The 18,392-nt window shown below is 33.4% G+C and overlaps 1 protein-coding gene across 3 annotated transcripts in view; it reads left to right on the top strand.

Moving 5' to 3' along the window:
- Positions 1–18,392, top strand: part of UBE2D3 (ubiquitin conjugating enzyme E2 D3) — a 46,831-nt gene that overhangs the window by 8,565 nt on the left and 19,874 nt on the right. For all 3 annotated transcript variants that reach the window (XM_021008364.2, XM_021008363.2, XM_078148612.1), the window contains 2 exons: positions 16,757–16,820; positions 16,906–16,937. In XM_021008364.2, the coding sequence (XP_020864023.1) occupies positions 16,757–16,820; positions 16,906–16,937 (96 nt within the window). The remainder of the gene's footprint in view (positions 1–16,756; positions 16,821–16,905; positions 16,938–18,392) is intronic.

Below are 18,392 nucleotides of genomic sequence, written 5' to 3'. Positions count from 1 at the left end.
GCCAGTTCATCCTGTTGGTTGATGTGTGTAATCTTTGGTTCTTGAAACCTGCATAATCCCTATCCTATCCCCACAATTTCTACTTGACTGCCTTTTGATTATGGTCACTTAAATTTTATTTTAGTTTGAAATTCCCTTGTGGAAAATTTGCATAACGTTGAATGGAATATTGTACGAAAACAGTTTTTATAACATAAATTTAGGACCGACAACCTTTTATATCCTTCTATGCTGTTTTATAGCTTTGGTGGAAAAAGTTAATAGATTAAAATCGATTTAATTCTCATTTTCTTTTGACTACATAGATTAATTCTTTGGAATTACTTTATAAGATGGGAATAAGGTTTTTGTCTTCGTAGAATGATAGGCATTGTTACTAGTTAGTATAATAATTGCATTTATGTAACTTTGTATAATTTACAAAGCACTTTCTTCATGGCAGCCCAGGAAAACTAGTGCAAGTATTGTCTTCATTTTTAGTTGAAATGGAGGAATTAGATGAAGTGACTTCTCCAAGGTCATAAAGCTTTTTAAGTGGCAGAGTTGAGATTTGAACATGAATCAAATGGATTTATCCTACAACAGCAACTATATAATGGTAGCTTTGTGCCTTTAAAAACATCAGAGGGATATTTTTTTAAGTTGTATTGGTAATATAATTCATTTCTCAGTAAGCCTGTCTTCCTTCTGAACTTCTTTTAACAAAGAAAAACACAACTAAAACCTACCAACAAAACTACTGTCTCTAACAGCACATGCAACATTGTTCCCCTATAGTTATCACTAGAGAGGAAGAACTGTGTTTCATCTGTTCTCCTGGCCGAAGATTTGTCATTTAGGCTAATCTGGGTACCCTGATGCCTTTTCTAGCATTTATATGTCTAATTTTGAGCTCATAAGCTTTTTACACAAAATTGAAAAAAGAAAAATTTATGTCATAACTACGTCTTTACTTCTAAATGTGTCAGTATGGCAGCAAGATAGGGAGGAAAATTCCTTATCACTAGGCATCAAACTGTTTATACCTCTCTTAGCCTTAGTTTCTTTAGCTATAAAAAAGGTACTTCTTATTTTACCTGCATCCTGGTGCTTCTTAGAGAAAAAAAAACTTCTTAAACTGAAGTATTTTTATTACTCGCACAGTTAATTCTCAGTGCTGTATTTTGGGTCCTATCACAGGATCTGTGTACTTAGGGGAGTTCACCTACTTTTTAATTTTATTTAATATTTAGTCTTATGGTTAAAAAAAAAAGTGACATTTTGTGAGGTACTTTCCAAAGAGTTAACTGGAATAATGAAAATGGCAAACCATAAAGAATTGTTACACAGACTTACTATGCTTAGAGTGTGTCACAAACATGAACTTTACATTATTAACTATTTATTCCACTCCCACCTCACCATTCTTTTGGCTTTGAGCAAAATAAACACACAAATTTTTCTTTAGGTTGAGCCATCATTTTCACTGTATTGACTGAAGAATTAATCTTCCTCTAAATTTACAGATTTTTATTAATGAAAGAAAACAGTATCATAATATTGCATTAGTGAGTTTTAAGGTTGAATATCAATTACATATGTTTTTGATGAGTGGCTTTTATTATTGACCTTTTTTACTTTTTGAATTGCCTACCCTCCAAAATGTACCTGTGGCTCAGGATGCATTGCATTCATTGTAATAACCCTTTGTTAGCTCCGTGATTTTTCTCTTGGTATCACATTTCTTCAACTCTACCATTTAATCTTTTATCTCATACTGTACTTTGCAAAAAGCTGTCTTCAGAAGTTGTAAGTTTTGGACCAAATCCAGTTTCTCCTTAAAGATCTGTCTTCCATCTTTTATACCAGGAGTTCTTAATGTGGAGTCTGAGAACTTGGTTGAGAACTGTATTTCTGTGCATTTATTTTCCTTTGTAATCCTATGTATTTTTAGTTTACACTTTTAAAAAATCACTCTGAGGAGTCCAAAGGTTTTACCAGACTGCCAAAAGAAGCCAAAAGGTTCCGTGATACAACAGAGGTTAAGAACTTTAAAACTAAAGCAGTGGTTTTTCTTCTTACAGTTGAGGAAACAGATTTAAAGTAAGCGTCTTGCCCTCCCAGGTACACATAGATTTGTAATTCCAGCTTTAGGTCCATCTATCTCTAAATGCAGCACTTCTACTCATCGGCAAGTGGCGTTTATTGCCAAGCCTTTGTTCTCTACTTTATTACTACATTATTAATTTAAGTGGATTTGTGATTTTTCAGTTACACAGGTACAGATTGCAATGCAACTCTCCTGTCTTGAGCTTTCTTAACCTTGTCCAAAATCTTTTTTTTTAAAGATTCATTAATTTATTTATTCTTCGTTTTCAGCATTCACTTCCACAAGATTCTGAGTTTCATATTTTCTCCCCATCTTGTCCCTCCCGCGACCCCTCTGGAAGTTTTTTCCTGCTTTACTGCATGATGGACCTGACCTGGTTTTTAGTGTTTATTCATAGTTGTTTTGTTAAACATAACATGTGTGCAGCTACTAATTTTTAAATAATTTTAACATAGTAAAGATTAAAAGCTTAAATCTATTTGTTTCTAGGTTTTCTAGAAATTTAAGGTTTGTGAGACCAAGTTACTATCTACATAGATGATTTTAAAGGGAAAATTTTATTGTTTATAAAAGCTAGCTTCCCTTACCTATCATATCTAATTACAGAGAAGAACGTACTTGTATTAGGTGTCTCACCTATAATTATAATTAAACAGGAAGTTTCTGTTTATCTTCTTAGTGATATGAAATGAGAGAAGTATAGTTCCTACTTTGTGAGTCTTGAAGATAAAAATTTTCAAGCTTGCTTAAGAGTTAAAAAAAATCATTACTAATTTTGTATTAATATCCATGTATAATGACCAAAGTGTAAATATAAACCCTAATACTTAACAAATTTCTCTTAATATTTTGAACTACTGATTTAGCAATTAATGCATCAAACTAGAGTTTAAAATGAGAATTAGTGAAACTTTTCAGAACTAAATTGTGTCGTTTCAAATTATTGTGGAGCTTTATAATTTTTAGTAAGAACTTTATCTTTCCCTTCTCTTCAAAGATTTAATTATGACTGTTCCACAAAAGTATTTCTGCAATGGAAGCAGTGATTGATTGTCTTTCTTGTTACCCAGTACCCTTTTATTTTAATGTCATATTTAGCTATTTCATAAGACCCAAACTGTTAAATACTAAGCCTTGTAAATCTTGCTCATCACTTTGCTAAATGTGATATTCTTTTTTGTATTACTATATAACATTTGGCATCTAGGTGTCATAGTAGATAGAATGCTGGACTTGGAGTCAGGAAGCCAACATTCAAATCCTGCCTTAGACATGACTCTGTGAAACTTAACTTTTCTATGCTTCCATTTCCTGGTCTGTAAAATGAGGGAGATATGGATGATCTGTGGCCATAATTTTTCAGATAGTTAATTAGGTGCAATCTTGAGTTTATGAAGCTATTTAATTCTGTTTAACTTTACATTTATTTGCACTAGATTAAATTTTTCATTCTTGTACTGTCCTCCCCCTTCCCCCGTGGTGCCTAAGTTTTAGTGTTCCATACTTGGCAGCAAATACTTGCTTTGATTTGAGTATTTTTCCTGTAGTATTTTCTGTCATTGGAAACTCAGAGCTGGCCTTGGAGCTAGGAGGCCTGAAGTTCATCCAGCTTGTACTGGTTGTTTAATGATAGGCAAATCCACTAACTCTTTCAGTGCTCTAGTCAGATCTCTTAAGAGTATCCTTTATATAGGAAGTACCAGTTGGTGGAGCATTTCCTTATCTTGTAGTTCCCTAAATCAATGAAATCACAAGTCCAGTCTATCCCTATTCTATACATTATCATATGTCATTGTTGGTTAAGTTTTAAAATTGTAACATTTTATAGAATCTCATCCTTGGAAGGGTCCTTTGAGGGCTTCCAAAAGTTCAACCAGTAGCTGAATAGAATCTTCTGGATTTTTTGTTTGTTTTGTTTTGTTTTTAGTAATTTTTGTCCTCTGCAACTTTTCTTCCTTTGGAGACTGGTTTGTTTCCCTTGGTCAGTAAAAAAGGGCAGACTGAACTTCAGTCTATTAAAATTAGCATCAGTTTAAAGTTACAGTTTATAGTTTTAAAATAGGTGCAAATAAATGTATAACTTGTATCTAATTGTCTCAGGGAGGAGAAGAGGGAAGGAGGGATTGAATTTGGAATTCAAAACATTTTTTAAAATGTTTTTAATTGAATTTATTTATTTTTAGTTTTCAACATTCAATTCCACAAGATTTTGAGTTCCAGGTTTTCTCCCCATCTCTCCTCCCACTCCAAGACAGTGTGCAGTCTGAATACCCATTCCCCTAATCTGCCCTCCCTTCTATCACCCCCCTCCTCATCCCCTTCCTTTCTATTTCAAGACTTTAAATAAAAATGTTTCATTAACTCTACAGAGGTTAATTTGCCACATCTATTTTTTCTCCCTCAGTCTGCAAATCTCTACTGCTTATATCCATTTGTTAATTTAATGTTCCTTTAATGTTCATTATTCCCTTTCTTTTTTACACCTGGGGTGGCCAGTAGAAAATGAAGTGCTCTAGCAGAGGTATCAAACCTACTATCTGGCAGGTAAAATTCCAGAGAACAGCCTGAACTAGATTAAATTATTATTGAGATATTTAACAAAAATAAAAATACAGGTGCAACATAGTTAATGTTAATTTGTGTTTTGTTTTTTAGGTTTTTTTTAAATCAATATGTAGCTCTCAGGGATTCATTTCTATTTGAATTTGATACCAGTGACTTAGAAGGCCAACAGGCTGGAGATGATACAGTTTGACTGTGGAAGTTAACTGGCCTATCTAGGGATCAAATCAGTTACATTAACAGTCTGACCAGTATGGGGTTACTAACTAGCTATAGCTTAGAAACAGTGGGATCTGGGTAAATTTGACAAGGTAGTGAACTACTTAAAAAAGGATATGCTATCCAGATGGCTTTAGTGGCCTGGGGTTCTCCAGAAACTATTTTTGTTATTTGTTTCAAAATCAGCTTCATCAGCTTATGCCTGACCTCTAATATTTCCTGCCCTTGAAGTTTGTTTGTTTTTTGGTGAGGCAATTGGGGTTAAGTGACTTGCCTAGGGTCACATAGTAGTAAATGTCAAGTGTCTGAGACCAGGTTTGAACTGAGATCCTCCTGACTCTCAAGGCCAGAGCTCTATCCACTGCACCACCTGGCTGCCCCTTGCTGACTGTTTTAATGTGCCCACCTCACTGGATGAAGGGAAAAGATCAGAGAAGAAACAAAACATCAAAAAAAATTAAAATTATTTAAGTGACACTTGTACCTAAAACAAAAATCAAGTTTTCCATTGACATTTTATATTTAATTCAAGATTGTCCTGCATCAAAATCTGCTCTTTCATTGTGATTTATAATTGTTGGTGGCCCTTGGCCCATACCTTGGTATAAATATGAATCTCTTTTTCTTATCTTCTCCACCTTCCTTTTACCTTTTTTCACTTTGTTAAATAAACTTTCCCTACTGTTGCTCCTGATAGGCATAAAAAAGACAAGTAGACCTTCATCTTCTTGATTGTCGTCAGAAGTAGAAAAAATTGATTTGGGTAGATAGGAACAGCATTAGAAGGATGATAATATAAAGGAAGAAAAAGGCTGAATCTGTAAAACCTAGAAATGTGAAGATAGATTTGCCACAGTACGCTTTTACTTTTTTTATATTGTGGTTTTGTTTAGAACATTTTTTAGTGTTGCTCTTTGGATTTAAGATGCCCCTTCAAAAATGGAAATTTGTGTAGGGCTAATTTTAGATTTGGGGCCAGCATGTAGTAGTAAAATGAATCGAGTTGACTTTCTAGGTCAGAAAGATCTGGGTTCATGGCTTCTATATGCCACATTGCCTATGTAATCCTATGCAAAGTCATCCTTTAACAGGTTTCATTTTTAGCTGTTACATATGTCACTTGTAAAATTTGAGATCAAAAATAACTTTAACTTTATTATGTCAGGCCAGATGAAACCATCTAATACAAAAATAACTAAAACTTTTAAAAAAACCATATTCTACTCCAGACATATCACATTTAAGTGCACTGCCTCCTAATAAGTTCACATGTCTATAATAATTAGTACTACGGAACAAAATTTTTAAATCATTCAATTTTCTGAAGAATCTGTAGTTAACCTGTCACTCCTTTAAAAAGCTACATATGTAACAGCTAAAAATGAATCCTATCGCACACCCCTCCACTTTCTTTACAAAGGCAGGGATCATGGTCATTGCACTTTAGAAACCTTTACCGTTGCCAATTTTTTTGTGACTCCATATGGGGTTCGCAACTCAGTTTAAGAAGCGCTGTTAAATAACCCCTTCATTTTGTTTTGGTCACACAGTGAAAAGCTTTTAAAAGTTATCATTTGCCTTTTACCAAGACTCAAAAAATAGTATTTATTACTTTAGCATTATCATAGTCTTCCAAATTGAAGAATGTAGCTTTTTTGTTTGTTTCATATACCGTTTTAAAGTGAGATTGGTCTGTGTCACTTCACTATTTTGCTTTAACCCAAAATTCTAATCTAGACCTTTCATTTCTTGTTTGCATATCTGAAATTTGGGTCAGAATGTTTATAGAATATAAATTCATGGTGTATAATCCAGTGACTTTGTATCAGTCTTGGGACAATGAAAATTTAGGGAATTCCTGTGAAGTTGATAGCCTAAGTTATCTAGCTACAGTAATTGTGTTAATGTTTAGCTTTTGATTTTTCTAGTAAACTTTCCTTATTGGCTTGAAGCTCCTATAGAAAATAATTTCATTACTGAAGTAACTTTTTGCTGTTTAGAATTTGTTAAATCTAGAATGGTCCTTTCAGATGACTCTTCTGTGTAGTATTGTTAGTGCTACATGACTTTTTGTCTTAAATTCGGTATCTCCACCATTTAAAAAAATATTTGATTAATCTCTTAAAATAAATTGTATTCAATTTTCTTAAAGAAAGCCAGTCTTTGAATAAATGACTCCCCCCCTTCCCACCTTAGCATTTTCAAAAAGTGATCTCATCATCATTAGCTCCATTGCCTTCACAACCACCTATCCGTACTTAAACATTATGTTCAGCTCACGTCCATGTCCTATAAATCAATATGCTGCAGGGACTTCTAGTCCCCGTGGTAGTGTAAGGATACTAATAGAACACGGGCTCTCTATTAGTTGTCCCTAACTTTTACTACGTAACTAGCTCACTTTTTATGAGTCTATATTTCTCTTACATTATACTTCTTCATTTGTAGTATGTTGCAACCAGCTCATGCCTACTGTAGGTAAACTACACATTTGAATTCTGATGGTATAGCATTATCAAAAGAATATTGGTATTTTAAAAGGTGGGTCTTTGTTTCAGGGAGAAGCTTGGTTATTAAAAGCACTACACGACAATACCAAGGACAATCATACATAGTAAACTTACACATACATATAATAGGTTATCCAACCAACTGTGGATATGTAATGTTGGCTATACCTTTGTGAATATTTAGGCTTAGTTCATTTGAGTGATTATGGATCTAATTTAGTAGGCTACATTGTTTCAGGACTTGATGGAATTAGTACAGTGTTGTGTATACTCAAGAACTTATGAAGGATATGACAAGACAATTCCGCTTAACTCTTTGGCAGAGGTGAGAGATCCAGGGGTGGTGTGGAACATTGCATATTTCAGCCTCTGTGACCTATTGATAGGTTTTACTAATTTTTCCTCTTTTTTAAAATCTTTCTTACACTGGATTTAGCTGTATTAGCTACAAGAGGATTAGGAGAGGAATACTGAGCAAAATTTTGATATAAACACAAAAGAACTAAATTTTAAAAAATTTTTTTGAGGAACCTCTGAGACCCTTCACCATTTATAGGTAATTCTTCTTCCATTAGAATTCTGCACTAGATGTCCTTTTATTGCAGTGACAAACAGCTTTGGCCAAGCATATATGACCTTGTTTTGTGCCTTTCTTGGTGTTAACATTTATTGAGTTATCAGAGTTATCTCTTGATGCTTCTTTTCACAAATCCTTAGGATTTTAATTTGTGCATTTTAAGACCCCTTGTTTCAGGAGAGAGTTTTTAAAGGTAACTCAGCTGTCTCAAATGCTTTATATTTTATAGTCTCTGCTCTTGTTTCCTCTGTACTCTTCATTCAGTTGTATGACAAACAATATGTGCTTTATAATATTGTTTGTGAAAGCTTATCTGTTACCTTTTTATGCTTTCCAGAATGCTTCTTGTTTGTGTAGATTACTATAAAATTTTTGTTGAATTTGGTTAGTAAATAATACTCTCTTTTTGCTTTTTCTCCCTTAGTGTTTCTCTGTTTCAGATACCTGGAGGCTTAGTCCCTAAACACCCTCACTTGTGTGACTATTCCCATTTTTATCATCTTGTGGCATTTCTCTTATACCACACACACACTTCTCTGTGTGTCTCTCTGTCTCTCTCTTCTGTGATACTTGTGGACATGTGGTATCTACACTTCATTGTCATTGATGGAATTTAGAAATCCTCATAGATAGTTCCCATTTTTAATCACTTGTGTTTTTAGTTTCATCCTTAAAAGTGCCATGAAAATGATCTCTTGCCAAGCTTATGTAAAACTATTTCCTCTATTCTCAGTGTTTTATGAGGCAATGCCACTTAAAAGTTTCCATCATCTTACACTTAAAGATTTTATAAACAAATTAAAAAATGCAAACTAGACCTAGCTGCCATGTCTCTTAACTTGTAAAGGAGCTATAGGTTTTTGCTAGCTGAGACTTTTGTGATGAATGATTAGTATTGCTTAAGCTTACTTAGAAAATAGTTGTGGTTTTTGTTGTCTGTTCTTTAATCCACTTCCCATTTTTTAGCAGCATTAACTTTTCAAAATAGGTCAAATTGAAATTGCCTCAATTTGTATGCCATATGTTTTTATTTTTTAATGTGATTTTGAGTATTATCTCTCCTTGAACACGTTTGAGATAGTTAATTCAGAAATGGCTACTATATTTGTAACTAGTTATTCCCTTTCTCTTAATTTCCTTTCTTTTAGTATAATCATGTTTTTTTGTGAGATACTGTTTGGTGCTGTGAACATTCCTCATACTATAAGCTCTCTACAAGAATATTAATGATATATAGACCTGTTGGTGTGGTGTTGACCTTTAATTGACCTTTGACCTTTAATTTCTTACTCCAGAACCATGTTTTCCAACATTTTTCACCATTTCCCTTATGTCCGCCTTCACTTGGATTCCCTGAGTGTTAAAATTTTATGCTGATTTATTTTTGAGAGTCTTAACATATTCATGTAACAGTACGGCATTCTGTCATTTACTGAACTATAAGACCGTGTACATTAAGCATTATTAGTTAGCTTCAAGGATGTTCATTGTGGCTTCTGTTCTTTTTTTCTTTTTTAAATAGTTGAAGTTGTGGTGTGTATAATCTTTTGGAATTTTTCTTCAATTTCGTTCCTCCCCCATAGTTTTTTCATAATAGCCTCTAATTCTATGGGCAGTGTAGAACTTCTGTTTTCTGAGGAATATCCTACAATGATGCTGTTTCTGTGTTTAATTTCTCTTAGGAGTAAACTGAATTTGGAATGAAAAGGTATTCCCTGAATTGGTAGTAATGGCTATTATTCCTGATGTTCACATTCATGAATTTAATAGAAAAAACACCATAGTCTGTGGCTGTGAGACCTGCCTAGGATTGCCAGCTCTATGTGACCTTTTGTTTCTCTGTTTGGCCTGATAAATAAATGAGAACTTATTCAGGTAGTTAGGAGAGAATTTTTAAATGTTAAAAATAAAAGTTTACCCACTGTTCTCATACTTTATGTCTAGTGGCGAGTTATACTAGAGAAACAGTTGTTGAACCACATCCAGCAGGACCTTATGACTCTAAACTATAATAATAAAGTTTCCTGATACATGCCCCAAGATGGTTTTATTACTATGCAGTAGTATGTATACTACATTAGCAATGTGTGAGATTATTAAATTCTGAGTAGCACTATCTGTTTATGAGCATTGTCCTACCTGTGAGAGAAGAAAATTTGTTTTAACATTGGGTTTTGGGTTTTTTCAGATGATTAGAGAATGATTTAATTCTTTGAAAAGTAATTTTTGATGGCCACTAGGAAGTCAGCACTTCTCCTAAAGTCTTATTCTTTTTTTTTTTGCCTCATTTTGACTTAATCATTTTCTTAGGTTCCTGGAAGGCTCTTGTCATTGGCCTGCAAGCTATAGCAGATTTTATCAGGATGGGGAGGTTTTGAGTACAGCTGAGCATAATAGATTGTACTTGTCTGAGAGGCAAATTAGCTGAATGTCAAGGGGTTAGCTACTATATCAGATGAACTTTTTTGGTCACAGAAGCTTAAGAAATAGCCTACTTGTGGAAGAGAGATTGTGATTTTTTTCATTGGTTGAGGTCATACCTACACTGAGGAAGTAACAAGTCTTTAAAAGAAATATTTGAAGTAAGGAGTCAAAAGAAAGTCATAATATATCTAGCTCTCTCTCTACATATACATATATGTGTATATACATATATGTAACACACACACAAGATTTTATAATTTTTTTAAAAAATTTCATCATTTTGAGAGTGCATATAGTGGTGTACCTTTGACCCATTTGTCCAGGATCTTGAAATGAAGCTTTACAAAAAAAATTTTCCATAAACTAATGTTACAATAATTCTACCTTGTATAACCCAGAGGTAAGACACTGAAGTGTCTTTTGGTTCTTTAAAGAAAAATGTTGAGCAGTTTGTGGTATTATATCTTTTATTATAGTCTTTGAAAAACTGGTAACTTACGTGGTATCCATAATGTTAATGCTGCTGTGTTTGTAATCCTTCCCTTCTCCTTCCCGCTCACCCCCCAAATGTTTCAGGGAAAGATGGAATTTGAAAGGCACTGAGGGTTTTCTTTACTGTAATAACCTACATTGATCTTTCTCTCTGAGTGCATATAGCATTTTTTCCTACCTGCCTCTCCTCTGACAGCTTATCTGATGATAGGATACTCTAGGGAGAGTGATGGATTTGAAGTCCAAGCTTAGGCTTAAATCTCTCAGGCCTGTTATAGTTATGGCCATTTAGGCAACTACTTATACACTCTTTGGACCTTAGGATTAGATGATATCTCTGGTCCCTTACAGCTCTCTAAATTCTGTGTTTCATCTAGTCCTTTTGAAATAAGATAACCTTACATCTCTCACAGCTTGAAATGCCATGCCTTGCATATAGTGGAGCCTAGTTGTGTTGATTGGTATTAACTTAATGACAAAGACAACTGGTATTTATTTTCTAATTAATGGGAGTGTAATAAGTGTCTTAAATTTAAACGTGAGATGTATTTACTCCTCAAAAAGAGACATTTGCTGTATTAATATAATAGCTTTATAAGCCATTTGTCTAACTATTATTATTATTATTGGCAAGGCAGTTGGGGTTAAGTGACTTGCCCAGGGTCACACAGCTAGTGTCAAGTGTTTGGTCTGAGGCTGGATTTGAACTCAGGTTCTCCTGACTCCAGGACTGTATCCACTGGGCCACCTAGCTGCCCCTATTAAATTTTAAAAAATTTTAATTGAACTGAACAAAGAAAATGTGGAAATAAGCCCCAAACAATGAACCTTCAGGGTTTTTTTTTTTAAGTAATTGTCTGTGTGTCTGGGTCTGTGTTTGCTTTTTGGTGAGGCAGTTAGGATTAAGTGACTTGCCCAGGGTGACACAGCTAGTAAATGTCAAGTGTCTGAGTAGGTATTTGAGCCCAAGTCCTCCTGAGCTCTGTCTAATACCACCTAGTTGCCCCTAAGTAATCTTAATGGTAACATTTTATTTGGTCTAAATCACTTACTTTGTCTTTTGTGACCTTGTAAAATATCTTTCCTTACTTGAAAGTAATTGTAGTCAAAATGAGTACTGATTCTGCAGTCCTTGTTTTTTAACTTTGTATACATTTTTTCATGTCTTAAATACTTTGTAACATTTTATTCCATGTAACATTTTATTCCATTAGTAGATATCAGTTTACTTAAGCTACTCCTCAGTCATTGGAAAATCAGCAATATTTTTATATATAGGTCTTAGGTCAAAAAGTATTGGCAGTTTTGTTACTTTGTTACTACTCCTGTAGTATGTTACCACGTTATTGTCCAAAAGTGGATATTCAGCTGCATCTCTCTTCAAGAATAAGTGAGTTTGTATAAAGTGAATTGTTTTTCCTTATTTTATAATATATAGAAGAAGGCAGAAACTACACTGACATGGCTTTTGTTGAAGCTGCCATCAGAAGACAAAATCCAATGAACACATTTTAAAGTTTTTTGTGTTATTGCATTATAGTTATTGGGGAGTGTAGTTGAATGTGCTAGATTTTTGGTGAAATGAAATCTAAGTTGCTGGGAAATTAATTTTATCCATGTTCTTAAAAAGATTTTGTTAATATCAGGAAAACAAATCATTGCCTTGTAAGTATCTTTTTATGTTATTAAATTTTGGGATACATGTGCTCCCAAATACGAATGGTTGCTGTCACTTCATTTCAAAAATCAGGAAAAATAGAGAATCACAAGTACGAGACAAATTAGAATTCAAGGCAGAATTTGAACTAGTAAGTAAGATTAGTGAAATAAATATAGGAGCGACTTTTTTTAAAAAAAATTTCTGAATAGGATTTTATTTTTTTCCCAATTACATGTAAAGATAGTTTTCAACATTCATTTTTTATTCCAAATTTTTCTCCCTCTGTACCTGCCCTCCCTCTTCCCCAAGATGGCAAGCAGTCTGATATGTTTATTTCCACTTGTGGCTTAACTTCTATTTTTTTTTATTAAACAATTTATTTTTAGTTTTTGACATTCACTTCCATAAGATTTTGAGTTTCAGATTTTTTTCCGCCTTCTCCCCCAGGTGGCATGCATTCTGATATAGGCTCTACTTATACATTCATATTAAGTATATTTTCACATTAATCATGATATGATGTAAAGAAGAATTAGAACCAATGGCAGGAACCATGAGAAAGAAGGATCAAAACAACGAAAGAAAAGGAGAGCAAATAGTAGGCTTCCATCTGCATTCAGATTCCATAGTTCTTTCTCCGAATGTGGATAGCTACATCCATCATGAGTCTTTTGGAGTTGTCTTAGATCCTTGTATTGCTGAGAAGAGCTAAGTCTATCAAAGTCAGTCATCGCACAGTGTGGCTTTTACTGTGTACGATGTTCTCCTGGTTCTGCTCACTTCACTCTGCATTAGTTCATATAAGTCTTTCCAGGTTTTTCTTTTTTCTTTTAGTTGATTTATTTTGATTTATCAACAATCATTTCCATAAGCTTTAATCTGCATTTAAACTCCATAGTTCATTCTTTGGATGTGGATAGCATTTTCCCTCGTGAGACCTTTGGAGACGTCTTAGATCCTTGCCTTGCTGAGAAGGACTAAGTCTATCAATGTTATTCATCACTCAGCATGGCTCTTTTTGTGTACAATGTTCTCCTGATTATGCTTACTTCACTCAGTATCAGTCCAAGCAAGTCTTTCCAGGTATTTCTGGAGTCTGCCTGCTCATCATTTCTTATAGCACAGTAGTATTCTGTTACATTCATGTACCACAACTTGTTCAGCCATTCCCTAACTGATGGGCATCCTCTCAATTTCCAATTCTTTGCCACCACAGAAAAAGCTGCTAGAAATATTTTTGTGTATGTGGATCCTTTTCTCATTTGTATTATCTGTATGGCATACAGCCCTAGAAGTGCTATTGCTGGGTCAAAGGGTATGCACATTTTTATAGATTTTTGGGCATAGTTCCAAATTGTTCTCAAGAGTGGTTGGATCAGTTCACAACTCCACCAACAATGCATTAGTTTTCCCACATCTTTTCCCCACATTCCCACAGCCAACATTTATCATTTTCCTGTTTTGTTGTGTGATGTGTAACCTCAGAGTCATTTTGATTTTCATTTCTCTGATCAATGGTGATTTAGAGCACTTTTTCATGACTATAGATAGCTTTAATTTCTTCATCTGAAAACTGCGTGTTCATATCGTTTGACCATTTGTCAATTGGGGAATGACTTTTATTATAAATTTGACTCAGTTCTCTATATATTTTAGAAGTGAGGCTTTTATCAGAGACGCGAGTTGTAAAAATTGTTTCCCAGTTTTTTGCTTCCCTTCTGATCTTTGTTGCATTGGCTTTGTCTGTGCAAAACTTCAATTTAATGTAATCAAAGTGTCATCTATTTTGTGTTTCATAATGTTAGCTATCTCTTGTTCGGTCATAAACTCTTCCCTTCTCCATAGATTTGAATAGGTACTTGCTCTCCTGGTTTGCTTATAAAGTATTTGTCTTTATATCTAAATCATGTACCCATTTTGATTTTTATCTTGGAATAGAGTGTAAGATGTTGTTGGTCTATGCCTAGTTTCTGCCATACCGTTTTCCAGTTTTCCCAGCAGATTTTGTTAAATAGTGAGTTCTTATCCCAGATGCTGGAGTCTTTGGATAGGAGTGACTTTTAAAGAGTGAAATTTAAGGGTAATTAACCTATGGCCTGTGAACTTTGTTTTTTAATATTGATAATTATATTTCGAGATGATCAGTATCTTTTTTATTTAATGTATTTTATTTTATGCATTTAAAAACATTCTGAAAAAGGGTCTACAGACTTCACCAGGCTGTCAAAAGGGTCTATGACACAAAAAAGAAACCTCCTTTTAAAAATTAATTGGGGAAAATGCTAGGGCTAATGTTTGTTTTTTGTTTTTGATAAATGCAAAAATGGCACATCAGACACATTTCTATATGTCTGGTAAGGAAATGAAACAATGCCAAAAAAGATTAGAGTTTTCTCTTGAGGTCTAACTAAAAGTTGATTATTTTAAAAAATCAGATTTAGTTTTGGTCTGAGTGAGAGGAGAATTTAATATAACAGTGCTGTTTTGTGCAGCCCTTTTTGTTGACTTGAAAGAATGAAGACATCAAAGCTCTCTTCTTATTTGAAAATAAAACGTTCAAAATTAGAAAGTGAATGATTTATTTTCTTTTAAACTAAAACCTCTTGAAATCAAGTATCAGAAGAAATTTTTAAATATGGTTTGATAATCATTTGTTAATATTTAGCATTTTCTTTTGGCTAGCTGTCAACAAAACCATTTTGATAATTAAAAGCAAATAAATTTGAAATATCTTTCAGTTACAACTTTAAGTTAAAAAATTTTGAGAGGATCAGGCTACCCATCTCCTCTAATTAGTTGCTTGTAACAGGCATTCCAAACTTATATTCCTTGTTTCTCTTTCTTCCAACTGCATTCACCCCCTAAACTTACACTTGCATTCCAAGAAGACAATACCATCTCTCTTCTTTATGCATTTTGCACATTCTGTTCTTTTCTATGTAGCTTTAAATTATCTAAGTATACATGTCTGGGATTTTAAAACATGTGGAAAAATGAGATAAAACCCAGAAATTTAAAAAGATATAATTACTTATCTGTTGGTTTAGAGGAGACTAGGTTAACATAGTCTAGAGAAAGGTTATATGGCAAAAGAAAAACAGCTTTAATAAAACAACAAAAAATAATAGAAACCAAGATGGTTGTTTTCCTGGTCTGGTAAAAAATTGTACTATTTATTATTGGAAAAGAAGAACCATTTTGGAATTTGAGTTTAGAATAAGATAGTACAAAAATTAAAGTTTTTTTTAGTTGTATTAAAGCAGCTTTATATTCTAGTGCTTATATTCTATAAAAAGTAACCTGTGGGGAAAGACATTTGCGTCACTTATGAAGGGATGTGGAAATGAAAGTTTCTTTGTAGCTTATTAAGTATTTAGGACTATGTATGAAAAGTTGATCAGTCTGCCCCTGACACAAGATTTTTTATCTTTATGTTCCATAGATTGATTTTCTGGTTCTTCTTGATATCACATATATAAAATAAGCTTATCACTAAAATTCTGACCGTAATTTTTCATTATTATTATTATTATTGTTGTTGTTGTTAATTGCATTTAGAAGGCACAAGCGTTACTTTTCCTATTGGTAAATGGTGTGACTGCTAGTTAATATAAAGTTATTGCTTAATGAAAGTGAGTATTTCATACTCTTCATTTTAGAGTTCATCCAGATTACAATTTAGATATTGGCATTTAATTTTCTGGGGTCATATTCCTTACCATGGAAAGCTTAGCCTTTGGACAAATCAGTACACAAGAGCATGCCTTCAATAAGGAGAGCCACACATAGGGTGACATTAAGCCTAATACAGTGCCCTCTCAAAAGCAGCGCATTAATAATCAAGTTTGAGAACTTGGGGAAACCTTATCATATAAGGAAGCATTGATGGAAAGGCCTGACTTAAAGTGTAGTGGATGGAAAAGGGCAGCTGATGACCAAGGTTCAGTAACTTCTGTAGAGTCTGCCATTATGAAAAATCTATAGCATTGTTACCAACTAATCAGATTAACCCGTGGCACCTACCCATCCCCTTTACTCAATACAACCATTGGGAAAGTGCATATTGTCCTGGTTTACATCTGCTTCTCTTTCTGTACTGTATTTTGTTCTGTCTTTGTGTGTCACCTGTAGAACGGGAAACCTGTTAAATAATTGTAACAGAGATGCTTTTTTTATTTGCATGTCTACATATTATGTTTACCTGTAACTTTTCTTCTATATAGGAACTTAGCGATTTGGCCCGTGATCCTCCAGCACAGTGTTCTGCAGGTCCAGTTGGGGATGATAGTAAGTGCCTTCTAAAACTTTTCATTTAATTTGAAAATAGCATATACATTTTTTTAGATGATAACAAGAGTTTTTCTTTTTCTAGTGTTTCATTGGCAAGCCACAATTATGGGACCTGTGAGTATTGTGAACCTTTTTAAATGATGATTTTAATTGAAAATTCCATATTGATCTGGTTAGAATTTTAAATATTACTAGACCTCTTTGCTTAATGAGGTGGTAGTCATAAAAGTTTGTTTTTAAACAATAACAGTATTGCCCCTGAAGGAAATATCAAGTAATTTAAAGACTCAGTCACAAGTCTTAAATTCCATATTTGTTACCCATCTTGTTGTTAAGGTGTGGCATATGTATGAAATGGCAAAACTTCCTTGACCTCAATGCAGATGACCTTTATAGCTGTTCAAAGCACTCTCAGTGCTTCCTGGTTATTCCTATGACAAATTATTTAAATAATTCTGATCTGACAATGAGTCGGGCATTATTCAAAGGTGTTACTCTGTTTAAGTACAATTCACAATCATTAAATTAAGTGTCTAGTGGTGAATCAGCTATGTTGACGTTTAACTATATAATTGTATTAATAGCTTTACAGAAATGTAAAATATTTTTTAGGTAAACAGTGTGAGGAATGGTAAACTGCTTTTTAATCCAGCCAAGATAAAGATTAATTGTATTCTGAATTACCACATAATATAGGTTAAACACTTAAAAGAATTGTCAGATAATGCAGTATACCATACTAAAATGTATGCTGAATATAATAATCTTTGAATTAGGAGGTATTTCAGGATTTTGTGGTATCTTTATTTTAACAGAGTTTTTTTGTGTTAAAGGATTAATTGGTGTTTCAGTGATTTTGGATTTTGAAATAAATGTTAGGTTTTCATATTACTTCAAATGATGCTATACTTTACTGTGTAAATGGTAGCCATTTTAACAGTTCCCAGTCAGAAGTTTCAGGGTTTAGGAAAGTTTGATAAGGAGATTTAGCTGTAGTCCTTTCCAAGTGAAACAAAAATTGAGAGTCTTACATAGTCAGAATCTATATTTGGAGTACTTGAGCTACATGTCATTTTATTTCTCTTACACTTCTACAGATTCTTCTCTCATTTCTACCTTTAAGTCAAACAAGATTGTGTAGTGTTGGCACTCTTGGGTAACAGAAAAAAATTATTTAGCTTTTTAGATTGATACATATTTATAATTCTAAACCAATTTTCAGGGATTTAAATGTAAGTCTATATTTGTTAGCATAACCTTTTGGAGGGGGGCTTACATAGGAAAGTGAGATTTTTGGAGTATGTGTAAAACTAAAATGTAATTTTAATATGTATCTTGAAAATACTAAATGTTAATTATTATTTAAAATATATAAACCTGCACCCACTATAATAGTGCTTCCCAACAGGTTTTTTCTGTATAAGAGGTGAATTTTATGAAATGCTAGAAGTAGAATTAATTTTAAATATATTTGGTAAAATATACTCACCACTAACATGGTGAAGAGATGGTCTAAATAATTCTTATGTTTTATATCAGTTTTCAAAGAATTAGAATTCTGTAAATAGA

The sequence above is a fragment of the Phascolarctos cinereus genome, unplaced genomic scaffold (assembly GCF_003287225.1).
Source record: "Phascolarctos cinereus isolate Bilbo 61053 unplaced genomic scaffold, phaCin_HiC Scaffold_9;HRSCAF=440, whole genome shotgun sequence".
In the NCBI taxonomy this organism is placed as follows: domain Eukaryota; kingdom Metazoa; phylum Chordata; class Mammalia; order Diprotodontia; family Phascolarctidae; genus Phascolarctos; species Phascolarctos cinereus.
This window is presented reverse-complemented; position numbering and strand designations above follow the sequence as displayed.